The 22941-nt window shown below is 36.6% G+C and overlaps 1 protein-coding gene across 1 annotated transcript in view; it reads left to right on the forward strand.

Annotated features, from left to right (window-relative positions):
- QRFPR (pyroglutamylated RFamide peptide receptor) overlaps positions 1-3521 on the forward strand; it is a 27941-nt gene extending 24420 nt beyond the window's left edge. The window contains 3 exon segments of the mRNA XM_007464860.1: positions 2068-2162; positions 3131-3247; positions 3250-3521. Coding sequence (XP_007464922.1) covers positions 2068-2162; positions 3131-3247; positions 3250-3521 — 484 coding nt within the window.
- Positions 3522-22941: the final 19420 nt, after the last annotated feature.

Here is a 22941-nt window from a genome sequence, read left to right on the forward strand (position 1 = left end):
ATCTATATATATATATATATATATATATATATATATATATATATATATATATATATATATATATAATTAGTTGTGCTGGAAGAGACCATTGCCAGAGATCTCAGAATTCCTGGGTAATTTAGTCAAAGTGTCATTTGTAATTCACGTTTAGCACATGGACTGACTTTAAACTTTTGAGGTTTTACGTATGGCAGGAAGAAAGGGTGATTACCAGCTCCCAAATCAAAGGGGAAGTCACTTATAAATAGTTACTCGGAATTTTTTAAATCGTTATATTTTCTTCTGCATGTCAATATGACGCAGTAGGAATGGCTGTGGAACTCTCTTCTCTCTGCCACTCCTCACCAGCCACATGATGTGGATAAGTCTCCTTACCCCCAAGGCCCCTGCTTTCCTCATGTGTACCAGGAAGCATGATAATATCCATCCTTACTTCCTCCCACCCAAGGATGATGCTAAAAAATGTGAGATGAGGGCCTTACCTAGTGGCGCAGTGGTTGAGAGTCTCCCTGCCGATGCAGGGGACGCGGGTTCGTGTCCTGGTCCAGGAGGATCCCACATGCCACGGAGCGGCTGGGCCCATGAGCCATGGCCGCTGAGCCTGCACGTCCGGAGCCTGTTGCTCCGCAACGGGAGAGGCCACAGCAGTGAGAGGCCTGCGTACCGCAAAAAAAAAAAAAAAGTGAGATGATATGTATGAAAATCCTTTGGAAATGAGAGTATGTTATTTATTTTAAATTATTATTATTGATATATTTTATTTTTACCTAAAAGCTTTACTTTTTGATCATATTAATAGAAATTTAAAAACACAATTTAGTGCTATGATACTCATGGGCCATATGGTTTATTTTATAATCTACACTGAATGGCTATTAAAAACAAAATCTTAGAGGCTTCCCTGGTGGCACAGTGGTTAAGAATACACCTGCCCATGCAGGGAACGCGGGTTCGAGCCCTGGTCCGGGAAGGTCCCACATGCTGTGGAGCAGCTAGGCCCGTGTGCCACAACTACTGAGCCTGTGCTCTAGAGCCCACGAGCCACAACTACTGAAGCCCGTGCGCCTAGAGTCCGTGCTCCACAACAAGAGAAGCCACTGCAGTGAAAAGCCTGAGCACCTCAATGAAGAGTAGCCCGGCTCACAGCAACTAGAGAAAGCCCGCGCGCAGCAACAAAGAGCCAACACAACGAAAAATAAATAAATTAAATAAATAAAATTTAAAAAAACCAAAAAACAAAAAAACCCCAAATCTTAGAAGTCTAGTGGTTTGATGAAATTTATCATTGCTACAAGTGTACAGCGACCTCTAGTGTTTATATAAAGAACTCCTCCCTCTCGACGTACAGGGTGCTGGACTGTTCAGCACCTTGGGACATACTGCTGATTTAGCTCTCTCACTTCCTCAGAAGAAAGGACTACTATGCTGAGATAGTAAATAATGAATATGACTCGTTGTAAACTTGAAAATGTGTAAATCTCTTGCAGACATTAATCTCCTTTACAGGACTAATGGAGAAAACTCCATTTGAATCCCTGATTAATCATATTACTTAGTTATGTAACGGAGGATTACCGTTTAATTCTGTCCTGAGGGCTTCCCATATTTTTCTATCACAGGCATAAGTGTTCTTTAACATAAAATGAATAAGTGCTTTGACACTGAAGTTAGACTGCTTACGTTTAAATCCAAACTAGGCTTTATAGTTTAAATCTTCTGCTAGCCATCTGACTTTGCAAGTTACTTAACCTTCTCTGTGCCTCAGTTTCTGCACCTGTCAAATGACTTTTTGGAAAGATTGAGGACATAATCCATGTCAAGCATCTATCACGGTGCTAGACCCACAATGAGCACATATCTTTAGAATGTTCACATTATGAGAAATATAGGGATGTGGGTAATAGAAATCGGAAAAGATGAAAAACAGTTCCTAATCCGTCACGAGCTTCATTAACATTTCAAAAATATCATTGAGAGGTCTAGACTTTAATTTTAATAGCTTTGCTGTCAGCTTGACACATCTGCCAAGGAGAAGTTAACTAATGCAATATATCCCTGTGGGTCCAGGAAGAAGTGAGCTGTTGTTATGATGGTGACAGTGGTGGCTCTCTTTGCTCTGTGCTGGGCACCTTTCCACGTTGTTCACATGATGACTGAATACAGTGACTGTTTATCATTCTCATTTGATGGAAGTTCTAGTTCATTTCCTGCTAGAATGGAAAATGAATCATTGAAATATGTTGCCATTCACTTGGGTAATCAAATATCAAACATTTAATAGGTTTCTTTCATGTTTTCAAGATCACTAGTTGTTATGTGGCAGGTAATTATGTATGAGTATCATCAAAGCTTTAATAATTTTAGGGCTTCCCTGGAGGCGCAGTGGTTGAGAGTCCGCCTGCCGATGCAGAAGACACGGGTTCGCGCCCTGGTCCGGGAAGATCTCACATGCCGCGGAGCGGCTGGGCCCGAGAGCCGTGGCCGCTGAGCCTGCGCGTTCGGGAGAGGCCACAACAGTGAGAGGCCCGCGTACAGGAAAAAAAAAAAAAAAAAAAAAAACTTTAATAATTTTAATAATTACAAAAGGTAAAGAACAGCTTCTGAGATTCATCTCCCATGCTACACCTTCTGTTCTCCCTAAGCCATTTAAACATTGGGAGAGGTGTGACAGCCTGTGAGTGTTCTCTATTTAGAACCCTCACTCGAACCACATGAATTTAATAACACCTCGGATTTCAGCCAGACCCTTAATGTATTCTCTCTGATAATCTGAGCCTTGACATGGTTCTCAGATGATTGTGTTTCTATAACACAAGTGGACATTTGATGAGTAACTGCGGCTTCCAGTTTACATGAAGCTTGAAATCAGACTGAAATGCAATAAACCCTCTAATCTGTGCTGGGCACTGGGCTGTGCTTGTAAGCTTAGATTCTCTAAGAAGGAGGACTCTTCACAAAGGTGGTTTTTCTTCAGACATCAGATGGCTCTCCGCAAAATGGTCTTGAGAATTTTTCACACCTTTAACCACTTGTACAGTGTAAGTATTTGATAAAGACAGAAGATAAACAGAAAGGTTATTTTATAGCCATTAAAAAAATATCCACTCTAAAGCGTTACTTTTTATTTCAGGCAATTTTGAAAAGGAATATGATGAGGTTACAATCAAGATGATTTTTGCTGTAGTTCAAATAATTGCATTTTCCAATTCCACCTGTAATCCAATTGTTTATGCACTTATGAATGAAAACTTAAAAAAAATTTTTATCTGCAGTTTATTATTGCATTAGTAAAAGAAACATTTTCCCCAGCACAAAGGCAGGGAAATTCAGGAATTACGATGATGCAGAAGAAAGCAAAGTTTTCCCAGAAAGAGAACCCAGTAGAGGAGACCACAGGAGATGCATTCAGTGATGGCAACATTGGAGTCAAGTTGTGTGAACAACCCGAGGAGAAAAAACATCTCAAACGACATCTTGCCCTCTTTGATTCTGAGTTTTCTGCTTTAGGCAGTGGGCATTAATTATAACAATGTCTTCATAATTAATGCCATTCATGGCTTAATCTGAAGAGAAAATTATTTTGAGCAAAGGTCAAAGATTTGTTGTTTATCTAGCAGTTTTTCCACCATGCAGTCAATGTAATGTGGCTTTCTATTTATTGCTAGGATGGATGAGAAAATAGCTTAACAATTATATCATCTTTCTGGAGTAAGTTTAATAGTTGAACACTATAATGTAATTTTTAGCGTACCATTGAAGCTTGGTGATAGGTCTCTTGCAAAAGAGGTCTCTGCAATCAAGTCAAAGGCGTTGGAGAAGCAGCAAAATGACAGATGGCTGAGATTTAGAGGCAGATGCCTGGGTTTCAGCTTCTTACCCATCACCATTGCTGTGATGATTGACAAGTCACTTAACCTCTTTAAGCCTCTTTTCCTTCCTGTGTAAACTGGGGTGGTATCTCCTACCTCACGAAGTTGCTGCCAGAACAAAATGAGAAAAGAGTGGGAAGGCACTCTCTACTCCAAAGCACCCCAAGTTCTGGAGCATTATTGTAGTTCTTCACGTCTCAGCATCCGCCCTCTTTCTGTTCCCTTTTCCTTTCTGAGACTTGTACTGAACCCTATTCAACTTTCCCCTTGTGCCTATTTTGTAACTGCTTTCTCTAATCAAAAGAGGAATGTTTCTGGGATCCTCATTTATAAGTTGACTATAATATATTTAGGCCAATCTAACTATATCAAATATTGATATTTTTAAGCCTTCTATTTTCACTCGTGGGATGAAAGACTTTTTGTTATGTAAAAGGGCTTTTAGGTGTAGTCAGTGAGAGAGAATCAACTCCAAGCCCGTGAAATTTTATCATGCCCAAAACTGACCCCCCCAAGAGCGCTGGGCCAGGAAGAACCATAAAGTTCCTCACCTGTATTCCTTACCTAATTCTCCCTTAAACTCAACCCCTCTCCTTTTAGTATTTTCCTCTTATTCCCAAATGTCATGGTTCCAGTGGCCACCATCACTGTGCCCTGTTGCTTCCCCTTCAATATCTGAGCTTCTCAAAGTCCCGTCGTCACAGCCTCATGGCCAAAGTGTTTCTACTGCTTCCAATTTTCCAACACTTATTCTTCCAGCCAGGTATTAGAAAGGAAGAGAAGCTCAAGAATTCTCAGGGTATTTCACTTGTACAGCTTTCAGGTTTGTGTACCAGAGAACTCAGGCCATTGGGATCTTTCAAGATACAGACATTTAATTTTATATGTGTGTTAATGTGAGCATGGATGAGAAAAAAAAAAAGATGAAACTGTGTGTGGTACTAGGGGAAAATATCAATATGACACAGGAAAATTAACAAAATCAAGAGAGGAAAACTGATTATTTGGTTTATGTTGAAATGGACTCATCGTGGGTTATTTATGTATGCCGTCCTCCTGTTATACCTGTAGCAGAACAGTGGTTATCATTAAACCATTAAAAATGAATCATATTCACTGATTTTTGGTTATCCTTATTTGTCAAATATTCATATGACTCTTCCTAAATTTGATGTACTCATGCTCCAAATATGACAATGAATAATGGATAAATCAACACTATTCCTGACCATTTAATTATTAAGATTAGAGTTTTTTAAAAAATATTAAATGTTGCAGAGCTTGATCTAAAGCATTTAGATATTAGATAGTAACATAAATATTTACTGTAAAATTTCCAGACATCCTGTGAAAGCTTTTCTTTTCTTTCGTTTTTTTCCCTCACATTGCATTAATGTTGTTTCAGAAACAAAAATAGTTATAGCTCAATTTTTTTGTCTTTTAAACCTATAATCCTTTTGCTCTGTTATAAAAGTTTGGAAGAGAAATATCGTCCAGTCCATTACTGAGAAATGCCCTACCATTAGCCAGAGAAGCTCTGAATCCAGTATGACGTGAATCCTGATGATGGTGTAACATAATTTATGACTCCATCCAGAGTTTGCCTTGGATTTGCAAAAGGAGGGCTGGTTATGGCTTTTCTTTCTAATTTCTCTGACTTCACAGTCCCCTGAGTCTCTTAAACCCCTTTGTCCTCCATCCAAGGACCTGCTCTTTTCCCCTTTTTCTCCTGCCCTAAGAGGTCACTCATTTTACTCCATCTTGTTTCCCCTTATCTGGTGCCTGGAGTGAGAACTGCAAAGGTCTCTTTGGATCCAGGAGATACAGTTGAAGAAAGGTACAGAAAACTATCCTTCCATTTATCAGCATTTGGGTAAAATGTCTATGAGATCAGTGAAAAGATATGTATCACTGTTCAAACCCTTAAGTCCTTTGTCTCATTTTGGATCATTACGCCAAAAAGAGCTCTATGTATTGGCCAATGTGGCAACATAATTCAAAAGGGAGAGGAAAAACTTTCAAATGGTTCCAAAACAATTGAATATCCAAGTACCAAAATAGGACCTTGATCTTTACACTGTACATAAAAATTAACTCATAATGCATCATAGACTTAAATATAAAAGCTAAATCTATAAAACTTCTAGAATAAAACATAGAAGAAAATCTTTTACCCCAGATTAGGGGAGGTAAAGATGTCATAAACAGGGCACTAAAAAGGAAGAAGCCTAAAAGAAAGAAGTGATAAAATGAACTCCATCAAAAACAGAAACCTGTGCGTGAATGTTCATAGCAGCTTAATTCAAAATAACCAAAAACTGGAAACAACCCAGATGTTTATCAACTAGTGAATGAATGAACAAATTTTGGTAAAGCTATCCAATGAATATAACTCATCAATAAAAAGGAATTACCTACTAGCACATGTAACAACAAGAATCAATTTCAAAAGTATTATGCTAAGTGAAAGAAGCCAGGGAAGAAAGAATGTATATTCTACGACTCCATTTACATGAAATTCCAGAAAAGACAAACTATAGGGATAGATAACAAGCAAGTGGTTGCTAGGGGCTAGCTAAACTTAGGCAACTGACTGCAAAGGACCTGAGTGACTTTTTTGGATGTTAGAAATATTCCATATCTTGATTCTGGTCGGTTACTTGACTTTATACATTTGTCAAAATTTATTGAATTGTATACTTTAAGAGGACCGATTTATTGTATGAAAATTATACTTCAATTTTTAAAAATACATAAGGGAATTTCATTTTGCAATGCAAAAAGGCCAGATCCTTATATTGGTTCCTTGACTGGTAGCACAAGATCTGCTAGAGTAGGAAAAGCCCGGTGGAAGCTTTTGAAACTGCGTCCCCTCTCCCCACCCGCAGCAGCCAAGAGAGTAAATCAAAAGCTATATTGCTTCCCAGGGTGAACATCAAAGATTACTCCCGCTCTCAAAGATTTAAATGATGCAGCATAGGTACCCATCATATCCCTACTTAATTTACCAGTCAGACCCCTGCAAAAACTAGTCAGATCTAAATGAATGACAGTGGACTAACACAAATTAGGTCATAACTCCAAGTGCTGTTACTGTGCTGGGTGTAGTATCTTTACTAGAGCAGATTATCACAGCCTCTGGTCCACTTCATGCAACTATGGATCAGGCAAATGCATTGTTTTCAATGCCCACTTAAAAGGCAAATCAGCAGCAGTTTACATTCACACGAGATAGAAGACAGTATACATTCCACTGCTTTAACCAAGATTATGTTAATTTGCCTATTACTTCAGAGAATAGTCCAAAGGGGCATGAACAGTCTGGATATTCCATGGAAGATCATTTTGGTCCACTATATTTATCACATTATATTAGATCTGAAAAGCAGAAAAAACTGGCAAGGACTCTGCTTTCATATGCTCTGGAGGGTGCCACATTGGTGAAGTTTTTAGGGGTTCTTATGTTCTGGGAAATTTCGGGACATAGCTTTCCAAGTAATATATGGGTTTTTGTACTTTGAACATCCTACCACTAACAAAGAAGAGTACAGTACTTGGTAGACCTCTTTGGGTTTCAGAGGCATCTATTCTCCTCTAGCAAATATTTTTTTGACCCATTTATTGGCAAAATGGTAGGCTGCTAGTTTTGAGTGGGTCCCAGAACAAGAAGGGGCTCTGCAACTGGTCTAGGTTACATACAAGCAGACCTGTATATACATATATGTATATACATTTTATACATATATAAAAGATACATATGTATGTAGGTGTATATATTATATATATATACACGTACATGCACAGACATATATGATGTACAAAGCACAGTGCTTTGAACTTCATAGTGGTGAAATATTTATTTGTTGATTTGAATTGATATATATCCTTTTCTTCCCCAAAGGTCACATGAGTTTATTCTCCTTCTATATTTATAAACGACTCGAGTCATATAGCATAGAGGAAATGCAGCAGTTCTATTATAAAATGCAGTGATACTTATTAAAGCCCTACTAAAGATAGTAAAGCTGTGCAGGAGAACAAAATTGAAAATACATAAACTTTGATATTGAATCACTGCTTTTGAGAGCTTCATAATAAGCTCTCTTATCTAACATTTTATGTCTCTCGATTATGAAATTCTTGAAAATTTTGATGGGATGTCTCAGATCTTCCATTAATGAAACATTTGTGCTAGTCAGAGTAGGAACCTGGGGTAAAGGATGAACAAAAGGTCTGAGTCAGAGTGTAGATACTATTATCCAAGGTGGTGTGTGGGAAGAACTGAAGGATAGAGAAGCCCTGGTTAATTCACTGGTCATCACCAAGACTTTAACGCAGGGATATAATACCTGGGCTCTTCTGCTTATTCCAAGAAGAGGAAAGAACTTTTTAATCTGAGAGGAGGGACATTTATGATGGCCTGAAATACCTTCCCTATGCCCCATCCCCACTCCTTTTCTAGTTAGTCCACCTGTGGAACAGTGAAAGAACACGGGCTAAGGTCATATTCTTGGGTTTAAATCCCACTTTTGCCACTTATTTGCTGAATTGGTATGGGTCAGTCATCTGATGTCTTTGACGCTCACATTTCTTATTTATAGAATGAGGTTAGAGTATAATGATTCAGTGAGATTGTACGGCTAAAAGTTTAAAATCTAAAACTTAGAAATGTAAAGTATACCACATTAATTTATTTGCTTTAAATAAAATTAAATAAATGTAAATTTTAATAAAAGTAAATCTCACTACAGTCTCCATTTTACTAGGTTGTTGAGAAATTTAAACACTGAGTCACTGGTAACCCCTTCTGCAAATATTAATTTATTTATATTTTGCTGTCATGGAAGGTTGAACCTTACTGTATAGGTTTAATTTAAATGCCTACTCAGTTTGAACTAAGTTTTTCCAGGAACATGATTTTCTAAAAAAAGGACAGAGTATACACATAATTAAACAAAGATAAAGGAGGCAGACTATAAAATTTCTTTTAGTAAAAATAATAGAGATATGAGGAATCGCCAATAGCTGTTTGGAGTCATTTATCTGATGATTGCCTTACTTTTACAGATCATTGAGAATATAAAAGTCAAGACCTAAAAATAAAGCAGGCGTTCTTTTTTTTTTTTTTTGGCCACGCTGCGTGGCTTGTGGGATTTTAGTTCCCTGACCAGGGATTGAACTCGGGTCCTCGTCAGTGAGAGGGCGAAGTCCTAACCACTGGAATTCCCAGATATTCTTATTTTGGCCACTGAAATGGAAGTGATACTTTTCTCAGATTATAAATCTTTATTTATTCACATTTGGAAAGATATGGTAGAAAAGATAGTAAATAGATAAACCCATTTATATTCGGTGTTAGAATGCAAGTATATTTAAATTACAATTGTACTTGATGTTGTGATTGTGTTTAATATTGGGATTGTTATTAGTTTACCAAATCAGTGAAGTTGTCCTTTATGTAGCCATTAATTTAATATGTGTTTATTAAGTGCCTACAGTGGTTAATACACTGGGCATAAAACACAAAATAAACACTCACCCTGAGAACTTATAGTCTGTATTGGTATAAGGAAGGGAGAAAAACCTCAGGTAAAATGGGCAAGTTAAGATAACAATACAGAGCTACAAGAAATCAGCTGGTTTGGAATCAGAGGAGGAGGCTATGCTGGAGATGGTGGTGAAAAGCAATCAGGAATAAGGCAGTGATAGAAATGACCGTAAATGGAAAGAAAAAGGCCTTAAATGACTAGATGTATTTTTTAAAAGTACTTAATACTTTTAGTTAGAAGCTGATTTACAATTTATTGAGTTTCTATGCCCTAAAAATTTCTGTAGATGTGTTTTTTTCTGTCTTCTAGCAATTTCTATTATTTTCCTATTTTTCTGTTTCATGATTTTTCTGAAGTATTTTTTCTTTATGTTTTATGCATAAGAATGATTATTCAGTCTTCAAATTAAGACTGAGACTTTCCCAATTGGGACTTCTTGGTTAAACTCTCCTGCTTGTATCTTACTATGTAGACTTTTTTTTTATATTCTCTGTGAATATAATAAATAAATATAAATAATTATAATATATAATATAATTATGGTAATATAATATGTAAATAAATAAGTGCAAGTAATAAAACATATCATGCTGTTGTGAGGATTAAGAAAACATTTATGTAAATACACAAAAGCCATGATTCACATGAAAGCACTTAGTTATTCCATTGATAGTAGTTTCTTTCCTTCGGAATTCTACCTCTGGATTGTTCTGAGAACTCAGTTATTCCAAAAGATTATTTCTGGGAACTGAAAAATTTGAAATACTTAACTGCATTCTGGCTGAGAAAGAGAGGAAAATCTCTAAAGGACATGTAAAGAGTTAGATTTTGTTCATTTTTATAACAGTAAGGAAAAATTATTTTTCTTAATGCTTAGCAAAATGTTTTGCCTTTGCTTTCAAAGGAGACCTGGATTTTTTTTTATTGCAATGTATTTCACATACCATAAAATTTACCACTTAAAAGTATGAAATTTAGTACTTTCCAATATATTCACAAAGTTATGCAATTATTGCCACAAACTAATTTCAGAATATTTTCATGGCCCTGAGTTGAAAATATTGTACTTATTAGCAGTCATTCTCCACTGAGACCTTCTTCCAGCCTCTGGAAACCCCTAATCTATATTCTGTCTCTATAGGTTTGCCTTTTCTGGACATTTCATAAAAATGAAGCCGTACAATATGTGGCCTTTGTGTCTGGCTTCTTTCACATAGTATAATGTTTATAAGTATCATCATGTTGTCACATGTTAGTTCATCCCTTTTTATGGATAAACAATATTCCATTGACTGGATACACCACATCTTGTTTTTCAATTCATCTGTTGATGGACATTCGGGTTTTCTTCTATTATGAATGATGCTGCTATGAACATTCATGTATAAGTTTTTGTTTGAACATATATTTTCAATTCTCTTGGATATATATACATAGTATGGAATTGTTGGGCCATAAAGTAACTTTACATTTAACTTTTTGAAGAACTGCCAAACTACTGATATTTTCTACAGTAACTGCACCATTTTACACTCCCACCAGCAATGTTCAAGAGTTGTAATTTCTCTATAATTTCACCAGTACATGTTACTTTCTAATTTTTTTTATCATAAACACCCTAGTGAGTATGAAGTGGTATTTCCTTGTACTTTTGATTTGCATTTCACTGATGACTAATGATATTGTGCATCTTTTCATATGCTTTTTGTCAACTTGTATATCTTCTTTAGAGAAATGTCTATTCAAATCTTGTGTCCATTTTTTACTTAGATTATTTATCTTCTTATTTTTGAGCTGAAGTAATTCATTATATATTCTGGATATAGCTCCTTAACAGATTTATGATTTACACATCTTCAACTCATTTTGAGGCTATCTTTTCTCTTTCTTGATAGAATCCTTTGATAGACAAAAGTTTTTTTTGATTTGATGAAGTCAAATTTATCTGTATTTTCTTTGGTTACTTTGTGTTTTATGTGATAATATTAAAAAAAAAAATCACCTAATCCAATGTAACAGAATTACATCTGAGTTTTCTTCCAAGAGTTTTAGAGTTTTAGCTCTTACATTTAAATCTTCAATCAATTTTGAGGTATGAGTCCAAATTCCTTCATTTGCATATGGATTGCACATAAAGAAATTGTGCAAGGAATTGTGCAAGGAATTGCACAGTTGTCTCAGTGCCTTTTATTGAAAAGACAATTCTTCCCCTCATTGAATGGATTAAGCACATTGACCAATAATCAACTGACCAGGATGTTTAGATTTATTTCTTGACCCACAATTTTCTTCCATTGATGTATGTGTTAATTTTTATGCCCACACCACACTGTCTTGATTAATGTAGCTTTGTAATGTGTTTTGATATCTGAAAGCATGAACACTCCTACTTTGTTCTTTCTTTTTGAGATTATTTTGGCTATTCTGGGTCCCTTACATTTCCGTATAAATTTTAGATTGCTTGTCAATGTCTGTAAAAAATGTAATTGGAATTTTGATGAAGATTGCATTGAACATGTACATCAACTTGGGTAGTATTGCCATCTTAACAATAGTCTTTCAGGTTCATGAGTGCAGGATGCCTTTCTATTTATTTAATATCTTCCTTAATTTATTTCAACATTTTACAGTTTTCAGTGTACTAGTCTTGTACTTTTCTTTACAAAATTTATTCTTAAATATTTTATCCTTTTTGATGTGACTATAAATGGAATTTTTTAAAAATTTCTTTTCTAATTGATCATGGCTGTTGTACAGAAATTCAACTGATTTTTGTATATTGACCTTGCACCCTGCTATCTTGTTGAATTATTAGGTCAAAATGTTTTTTGTGGATTCCTAGGATGTTTTATGTATAAGTTTGTGTTTTCTGTAAATAGAAGTAGTTTTACTTTTTCATTTCCCATCTAGATGACTTTTCTTTTCCTTGTCTAATTGTCTTGGCTAGAACCTCTAGAACAATGTTGAATAGAAGTAATAAGAATGGACAGCTTGTCTTGTTCCTGATTTGGGGGGAAAGCTTTCAGTATTTCACCATAAAGTATGATATTAATTGTAGGTTTTACATTAATGTCCTTTATCAGGTTAGATAAGTCCCCTTCTATTCCTGTAACATCTATTGAGATGTTCATGTGGTTTTTGTCCTTTATTCAAATAATATGAGGTTTTACATTGAATGATTTTCATATGTTGAATTAATCTTGCATTCCTGGAATACATCTCACTTACCATAATTAAATAATCCTTATATGCTGCTGAATTTAGTTTGCTAGTGTTTTGTTGAAGATTTTTGCATATGCATTCATAAGAGATATTGGTCTGTAATTTTCTTTTCTTGTGATGTCTTTGTCTGCTTTTGGTACCAGGGTAATACTGGCCTCATGAATGCATTGGGAAGTTGTGCCTCCTTTTATGTTTTTGTTTTGAGGAGCATTTGCAAATACGTTAATTTCTCTTTAAACATTTAGTAGAACTCACCAATGAAGCCATCTGGGCCTGGACTTTTCTTTCATTATTAATTCAATGTGTTCACTTATATTAGGTCTATTCAGTTTTTCTATTTCTTCTTAAATCAGTTTCAGTAGTTTGTGTCTTTCTAGGAATTTGTTAATCCTGACCAAGTTAGCTAATGTTGGGGCATACCCTTTTTATGGTATTCCCTTATGATTCTTTTTATTTCTTTAAATTCACAGTAATATTCCACTGTCTATTCTACTACATCCACCTCTAGAACTAAATACAGTTATATTTTCTTTAGTTTCCCAGTGCTAGGCAGGAATCCACTAAAACATAAAAGCACGTCGTTGTTGATTTTATTCTAAATTTTCTGGCAATGAACCACAATTCTTCCTCAAGAAAATTTTTTTACAATTACTCACATTTTCTATTATTAATCTGATTTATTGCACTGTCATCCTGTATCAGTTGGGATTCAGTTACCAAATACAGAACACATAGACTCTAGCCTAGTATGTTTAAGCAGAATAAGTCTTTCTTTTTGAAAACCAGATATTTGGCACCTAACATCGATGGGTAGGGAGTTGGGAAGCCAACCCCCACTGCTGGCTCCAGGATCACAGCACTTCCACTATGATCCATTCCGTGAAAATGGATGTCCTGTGTTTAACACTGGAGAATGAGGAACTCAGCTGTGGGACCCCTGTAAGAACTGCCACAGAAAAGTCAAATGCCTCTGTGACTATCTTTACCAGCAGGATTCAGGTTTTTGCCCACCCTACCTTTATTCATTCTCAAGGCGATACTGCTGGGACACACTCAGGTTCCTTACTGTTTTTATTATAATTTATTTATTCACCACTTTGAGCCACTCATAAATGTAAACAAACTTTAAGAGTAAGTTTCTCTTTAGATGGAAAGATCTGTCTCCAGTGGTACCTTTTTAAATGTGTCCTTTGTTTCTTTCAGCTTTTATATATTTTTAGAGACTTTCTACTGTACACCTTTTCACATAACTCTTGTTTACATAACTGCTAATGTTTGCATATTTTCTTCCTTGAGTTAAAGTTTATTTCAATTCCCTCTCTACATCATCATTACATATTTCTGAGACGAAAAGTACTTATATTTTCCAAGTATTTGAAAGAAGAATGTCTACATTTAAAATGTCTGTGTCTATGATGATATAATGTTAGAGAAGCAAATATTTACATGAAGCCAAAAGAAAAGGAAAAAAAAAATCATGTGACAAGGGGAAAATCTATAATAAAAAACTATGATCTTTACTTAAATCCGTGGGGAAAACTGCCAACTGAGAACATTGAATTAAGGGTAATTTTCCGTTTGTGTTACAAAATAAAAGACTCTTGAATTTGGAAGATAATATTCTATAAGGAGATTCACAGAACACAGTATTGTATAAATCTTTTTCTTGCTCTCTTCATTCTACCTAGATATCTACTCTGCATTTGTTGTGCATTCTTTCATTAAGTCATTTCTCTAGCTTAATCCACCGATGCCCGAGTATGAAATGTCTTGTCAGTTCTCCTCTCCTTTTATTATAAACTCTTTTCGGTGCCCAAGGTACACAGAGAAATGTACACAGCTGTAAGCATGAAGCTAGATGAATGAAAGTGATTTTAGCATGTTTTTTTGTTTGTTTGTTTGTTTTTAATTTATTCATTTTTGGCTGCGTTGGGTCTTCGTTGCTGCGTGGGCTTTCTCTAGTTGCGGCGAGCGGGGGCTACTCTTCATTGTGGTGCACGAACTTCTCATTGCAGTGGCTTCTCTTGTTGCAGAGCACGGGCTCCAGTAGTTGTAGTGCATGGGCTTCAGTAGTTGTGGCTCGCAGGCCCTAGAGCGCAGGCTCAGTAGCTGTGGCGCACGGACTTAGTTGCTCCGCGGCATGTGGGATCTTCCAGGACCAGGGCTCGAACCTGTGTCCCCTACATTGGCAGGCAGATTCTTAACCACTTCACCACAAGAGAAGCCCTTAAAATGTTTTATCCTGACGCCATGTTGGCTTTATTATAATCTACGCCCCATGTTTCTTTACGGAGTGAAATCCTACTATATCGTGTAGAAAATAACTGTCAAATAGCATATATTTAAATACCTCAAAACTTGATTATTTTTTGCATTTCCCAGAGAGGTCAATTACTATATTAGAGCCTTTGAAAAATTAGAAAATACCTAACAGTATCATTTTCAGAGCCACTAGCTGACTGATCTGGCAAGCATTTACAAGTGTTCTGACTGGATCCTCCTGGGAAGGTGGAGGCCAAACCTTAGAGACGTTAACAGAGCTAGAGCAGGATAAGCCCTAACTCCAAAGCCTTCACTCTTTCCATGCACCAGGGTGCTCAGCAGTAGCACACAAGATGAATTTGGGGTGGTTTATCTTAATGGGTCCTAGAAAAAAAAAATGATTACATCAAGCTCATGATTTCTCAGAATACTTGCGTAGGAAAATGTTAAAATTAAGTTAAAAAATTAAGAAAATGTAAATATTAAGTTAAAATATTCAGAGACTTTTAAAAATATTAAACAAGTATTAGGCTTGACTGTGGTGCAAGAATGATTGAAGCTTGGAAAACATGGTACATCACCAGCTGCCCTTGCTAAACAAAATTGCCTCTGAAATGAGAAGAAAGAGGAGTTTGGTGAAGCCTGAAGAGAAGTTTTAGACTGAAATCACATGAGGCCAGTACTGAAGACTGGCTCACTACCTGCATTCCCACGGGCAGGGAATAGACCTTACTGCACACTGTAGTCTGGAAGCTAAAGACTACATTTCCCACACACCTTTGAGGTCAGGCCCCATCATGATCTCGCATCAGCCTGGGATGTGGGAGACACATCTATCACACCTATTTATCTATCTTCCTAACTGTCACTTTATAATCATCTAAGAGGATGAATGAAACCTAAGAGGAGGCCCTACTTCTGCTGCTTGTGCTGCCTTTGCAGGGAAGTGCTGCTGCCTCTTCAGGGATTCTGGGCCATGGGAGCATTTGGTTTTCTGTGGTAGCTGCAGCAGAGGCCCCCTTGACCCGGGCCTCACTCCATCAGTAACCTATTTCACCTCTGTGTGTCATCACACAGAGTTAGGGTAAGGTTGAAGGCAACAAAACGCCTCTAGTCAGTTTATGTAAAAAAGAGGTCAATTAGAAAGAAGTTCTGGGGTGACTCCCAACAATTTTGGAAGGGCTGGAGGAAGAGGGTAGCCTGAATTTGCAGGGATTAATTACTCTCATAAGTTATAAATGGCCTGACTAGAAGCTGCTTCCTCTGCTACAATCTGGAAGATGAGGACTCAGGAGACCAACAGCACCACTGTTGGCTTCAGGACCCCACTTCATTTATCATGATCCATGTGCTACATGGATTGTGATGCGTTCATTCCAACTTCATTATCGTTTCTATTTTATTTTTGTAACCTGTTTTTCACATTTTAAAATACACTATCAATGATGAAAAATACACAGCTGCCCTTTAAATGTAATGGTAACATTAGCTTACCAAATGCACATATAAAATATACTGTAAAGTTTTACACTTAAAAAAAATTATACCTCTCCTTCCCCACCAAATCAGATTTCCAGCTCTGTGGGGTTTTTTTTCACACTTTTCTCTGTAGATGGCGCCATTGCTTCACAGCGCCAGGTCAGTTGTATAAGAATTGTATAATTTTAAGGATCCCTCTGGAACTCTGGCTTATGGTTGGGTCAGAGCTAAGTATTTTCAAGTTTGGTCTATGCTTAGATGTTGGCAAGTTGCCTCTACTGTCTGGGAAGTAAAGGTTAAAACAAGCTTGGAGGTGACAATCCACAAGTGGATTTGTTAGCAAGAGAGACGGTGCAGTTCAGTGCGATGCTCGTGACAGCCCAGTTCATGTCTTGTTTCACTCCTTTCAGGGCTCACCTGGGCTGGTATAAAAACATGCCACCCTACTCAGGAGTCTATCTTCACCTGTGGGAAGGTGGGTGAGGACAGCTGCCTGAGAAAGGAAGACTTGACAGTGAAGGAGCTGTTTTTCATTTTCATAAAAACCCATCATCTTTCTTCCTCTTGTCCAGATGACCTTTCTTTTTCTTTTTCTTTTTTTTTGCGGTACGCGGGCCTCTCACTGTTGTGGCCTCTCCCGTTGCGGAGCACAGGCTCCGGACGCGCAGGCTCAGCGGCCATGGCTCACGGGCCCAGCCGCTCCGCAGCATGTGGGATCTTCCCGGACCGGGGCACGAACCCGTGTCCCCTGCATCGGCAGGCAGACTCTCAACCACTGCACCACCAGGGAAGCCCCAGATGGCCTTTCTCACCTTAGTAACAAAACATTGTGTCTCTTTCTGACTTTTGCTTCATGGAATAAATTATTCCCTCCAAACTTTATTTTTGGAAGAAAAATTAGATTATGAATGTGAGCAATAAAGCCCAAATAAAGATAAATTCTGAGACTCGTTGACCTATTCAGAAAGCCAGACAATGTAACTGCATTCCTTTCAACTCTTCAAATCCTCCAGCAAATTTGGAAATAGGTACAAGAATAGTTATTCCTAGAAAACCCCAGTAACTTAGAAATCAGTTTGAGTCACATATTTGTGAAAGTATGCAGTCACATTAATAACATACTCAGATAGATAACTAGGCCTATCAGACACGCTTAGTAGAGATTCACCCAATGATGACTCTATGGGCCAACTCTTTTGAGGGAAGTCTATTGTCTTTCCAACAGTATGATCTGCTATGTGCTTCAAAGAAAATTGTTTGTACAGCACAAGTACATTTTCAGTAGGTAGAAACATTTGTTTGGTAGAAACAAACAAATTATCAGTAGGTAGAAATTTTCATTTTCAGTAGGTAGAAACATTACTGAACACACCCACAAAGATTATGATGCAGTTAGCTCTGAGACAAGACTTGAAAATCTATATTCATAAATGCTCTATAAATCCCTCCAAGAATTTGGTAAGTCTTGGCCTGTACAAAAGGAATAAGAAAATTGATGCTAGAAACCAGAAAGAGCATGGCTACACTCCCAGTATTTATGATACAATTTTAAAACCTCTGCATTTACAAACTTGGAAATGAATAAAAGGAAGAGCTGAGGGTGAGAAGTAGAGATTTGGATTTCAAAGCTCTGGAATTTAAATCCTTTTACTGCCTTCCGATGGTCCCTTGATCAACATTACTTTCTCAAGTTCTTTTTAATATATTAAGAGAGGAATAATACTCACCTTCTGATGCTATCTAGTAGAGGAATAGGATATAATTTTGGGAAAACAAATAGGAAATTTTGTACTGGCCAGATTGTTTATAAGCTTGTCTCTTTGGCTATTGGAGGTGCTGCATAATCTTATGCATCTTGGTGTTGTAAACTAGGTAATACATAAAGTGTCATGGTGGAAGCTAAATGCACATGAGTGTATAATTTAAACTGACTGAAAGAGAACAATAGTCCCAGGTTGTGTGCATACTGATATGGAGTGGGACAGAAAATAAACACTGCAATAAGTAAGTGTTGCTTCTAACAGAGTATTAAAATAACATAAAAACATCCAAAGCGGAAGCTCTTAGTTCAAATAGTTCAATCTTGTATTTTAAAAAAAGTCAGAGTCATATGATTCTTTTATACTTTACTGACTAAGGATACTACTTTCTGCATTAATAAATTACATTTTATTATTGAATTTTATCTTCTTTATTAGCTTTTTTTGCTATACATTTTTGTAACACTATTTTAGAGATTACCCTGCAATTACAAAATGTAACCATGACTGCAGGCTACATTTACTATTTCCTAAATACTACAAGGAGATTATAATAGTTTAACTCCTTTTATCCCCTTACTATCATTTTTTGCTATTGCTGTCACATTTTTTTCTTCTACCCAAGTCATAAACACTTGAACATCTATTCCATTATCTGGGACCATTATCCTTCGACATCAAAAATGTTCTTCAGTATTTCTTCTATTGTAGATCTACTAGCAACGATTCTCTCAGTTTTGTTTATCTGAAAAAGTTTCTTCTTCATTTTTTGGAAGGATGTTTGCACTCTGCGTAGAATCCTGGGTTAGAAGGCATTATTTTGTTTAGGTTTTCAGTTCTTTAATAAAATCTTCTAGTATTTAGATTTGATCAGTGGTGTTTCTTACTGTTATTTTTCTGAGGGTGGTGTGTATTTTACTATGCCTTAAAGATTTTCTCATTATTATTTTTTAAAATAATAAGAGCTGAAGTTTTCTTTGTATTTATCTTGCTTGGAGTCCACTGAATTTCTTGAATCTGTGGGTAATTTTTTATCGGATTTGAAAAGCTTTCAGCCAAAATGTCTTCAAGTAGTTCTTTTGTCCCAATCTCTCTCCTCTCCTTTTGAGACTCCAGTTATATGTCGGTTAGGCATTTTAGTCATGTCTCATATCTCCTGTATGTTTTATTTTGTTCCTTCCTTCTTTCTTCTGTCTGTGCTTCTTGAATATTTTCTATTGACCCATTTTGACAGTATAAATACTGTCTTCTGTGTTCAGCCTGCTCTATATTTTGCATTTCTGGAATTTTTTAATTGTTTTTCATGGATTCTAATTCTCTATTGTAACCCTCAATCTTTTCATCCATTTTGTTCATATTTCCTTCTACATTCTGTTTTTTAACTTATTAATCATATTTACTTAAAGTTTTACCTGCTAACTACAACCTCTGGATTATTTTAAAGCTTGTGTCTACTGGCTACTTTATCTCATGTCTCTTTTGGATCCACCACTTTATTTTGTGTTTGTATAGTATTTTGGGTTCTCTTTTGCTTCCTATACCATTTGTTTCTTATGAGGTCTGTGTTGGAAGAAAACTTTTTTTGTAACATAGATTTCAATACCAATTGCAGAGAATTCTAAGTTCTTTGTATTAGAAAGTTGACGAAAAGTCACACCTTAAGAATAGTGTTTTAAGACACTATATTTCTTGTACCAGCGTACAAGTTGCAATGAAGATAATTTGCCTAAAAAAGTATTTGGCCTTAAGAACTGTGTGTCAAATATAATTATTGATGTAAGGTGAAATTTTTTGTTTTAAGTTGACCCATATACTTTTCTTACAATAAATAAAAATAGTCTGAAAAAAAAAAAAAGACACTATATTTCTGTGTCTGGCCACTGCATGGAAGATGAAATGCTGGAATCTAAGGATTGTTCTTGCTTAATATATCCTGCAAATGCCATCTGCAGTTTATTAGTCAGGAGTAGCTTCATTTATCCATGCCTACATTTCTCTCTGTGACATTATTATTACTAGTGTCAAGAACAGTATTTGTTTTACTGTGTATTTTCAAAAAAGGGAAGAAAAGCTTCTAGATTTGTTCCAACATGAAAAGGATTCTAATTGTCTCTCAAAAATTATAGCTCACATAGAATACTTTTCCTTCCCAAGTTTATCAACTCCACTTCTGTTGCAAGTATAACTTTTTATTATTTAAATACTTCATAGCCATATGAGATACACCAATATTATTTATTTATAGACTGATGCCAGAACGGTTATTTAGCTATGAGCTGAATTTCCTTTGGAAACATGAATGTGTTACATGTGCTTTGTACTTGAAGAGCCTCAATCAAACATTGAGGCCATCTTAATTCTAGGGCAGAAAGGGAGATAAATCTAAAGTATTCAAGAGAGTGCAATACCTGAACTCATTTTAAACCAGCCTCATATATTTTAAAATCAATTCATTTTCTTTGTTTCCATCATATTTTATGAAACCTTTACTATTAGGAATGACTCATAAAGGAATATGCCTTCACTATACAGGCACCCTCTCTTCTATAAGTATTCTTTCCAACTTCCAGGAGATGATAAACCCAGATTTATTTATTCTTTATAGCCCTTTTAGGTTATACGTACTAATATAAATTTGCTTTAGATTATGAGCCTTTTAGATTATTAGCATCTAGGAGCTAAGAACTGGTAGTAGCCTTTGTGCTCAAGAAAAGGACTTGCCAAATCCCAGCCTTTAGCTTGTACATGGAGTGTTATCCCGGTTCTGTAGATGAGGCAATGAAAGAGTGATTTGCCATGTCTACTCTGTGCCAAAATCACCATCAAGGCTGAAGCGATAAGTACACCCTAAAAGAGCCAAAAATTTGGGTGGTTTGGAGGACTCATTCTAGAATAAATACAGACCCTTGGTTAAAGTCTGGATTAGCAAATTAATTTAATTATAAGCTTCAGATTTCTCATAACTAAAATAGGAGTGATAATCTCTTTTTACATTGAATTTGAATAGAGCTTTAGTCAACTAAAGATCAACAGCCAATATAGCCCATAGGGTGGAGGCATCCTTAATTTTGGCAACCTCTAAAACAGTGGGGCAGACAGAAGGTAGGACCCATCCTAGCCAGAGTCTAACACCTGGGATACAAGGTAGATACTTTAAGCTACCACTATTTATTACATTTCCCTAGAATTCCTCCTTAATTTTGATTTTTACCTAGAACTTAGTCAAGGTGAAAACCTAAAAGAAAAATGGACTCTGGGGTTTTTCATTTCTAAGTGACTTGATCCTCTTCCTATTCCTTCGGTGTCCTTTGAACCCAGAGAACCAAAGGTATAGAGGAGGGAGAGGGCTATACTCTTTTATGCTTTGGTGAGAAAAGAATCTATGGCCATCTCTGAGCTCTATGAATAAGAAGATGACAGAGAAAATTCTTGGGATTTCAGGATAAAAGTTGTAATTGGACTCTTCCATTGTGAAGTGTTGCACAAAACATTTAGCCTCGCAATTGGGTGCAGTCAGATTGTCGAATAGTGGTAGCTTATAGTATCTACCTTGTATCCCAGGTGTTAGACTCTTAGGCTAGGATGGATCTTACCTTCTGTCTGGGCTGTGGAGCTGCCCCACGGTTTTAGAGACTGTCAAAATTAAGGATGCCTCCACCCTATGGGCTATATTGGCTGTTGATCTTTTTAATTGCCATATTTTAGAAAATGTAAGATACCAAGGGATTCATTAAAAGGTTTGATTCTTGGGACTTCCCTGGCGGCCCAGTGGTTGAGACTTCAGCTTCCAATGCAGGGGATGCAGGTTCAATCTCTGGTTGGGGAGCTAAGATCCCACACACCTCGTAGCCAAAAAACCAAAACGTAAAACAGAAGCAATAATGTAACAAATTCAATAAAGATTTAAAAAACAGTCCACATCAAAAAAAATCTTAAAAAAAAAAAGAAAGGTTTCATTTTCCTTTTATTCCTACATTACTCCTTTGTATGTAATGCCATACAAATGGAGAGGATTCTTTTTTGATGCTAACATTTCTAGGCCCTCAGGTGGCATCACTCACTTGTCAGTAGGTATGAACCTAGATGGGTCCTTCACCCTAATACAGACTGAGGCCAATCCATTGTGAGGATAACTGGGGATCTGTTCTTTTTTTATTTTTATTTTTAAAATTTATTTATTTATTTATTTTTGGTTAGGTTGGGTTTTTGTTGCTGCGTGTGGGCTTTCTCTAGTTGTGGTATGCGGGCTTCTCACTGCAGTGGCTTCTCTTGCTGCAGAGCACGGCCTCTAGGTGCACGGGCTTCAGTGGTTGTGGCACACGGGCTCCAGTGGTTGTGGCACACGGGCTCAGTAGTTGTGGCTCGTGGGCTCTAGAGCGCAGGCTCAGTAGCTGTGGCGCACGGGCTTAGTTGCTCCGCAGCATGTGGGATCTTCCCAGACCAGGGCTCGAACCCATGTCCCCTGCATTGGCAGGCAGATTCCCAACCACTGCACCACCAGGGAAGTCCCAGGGATCTGTTCTTACACATGGTTGGAGATGGTAGTCTTCTAACCCTCTTGATTACCTTTGCCATGTTGTGAACCCATAGTGATAGCCAAGCAATTTTTCCTCTGTCATGTTTGGACTACACAGGGAAAAATATAATATATATATATATATATTATATAAATATAAAAATTATATGTAATAAAAGAAGGTTGGTTTGGTTTAGCTTTGCTCTTGAAATAATATGGATACCTTTGGCACATCTTGTTTAATAATAGATAAAGTCACAGCCTTTTTTTTTTTTTTTGGGTAC

The sequence above is a fragment of the Lipotes vexillifer genome, unplaced genomic scaffold (assembly GCF_000442215.2).
Source record: "Lipotes vexillifer unplaced genomic scaffold, Lipotes_vexillifer_v1.1 scaffold231, whole genome shotgun sequence".
Taxonomy (NCBI): Eukaryota; Metazoa; Chordata; class Mammalia; order Artiodactyla; family Lipotidae; genus Lipotes; species Lipotes vexillifer.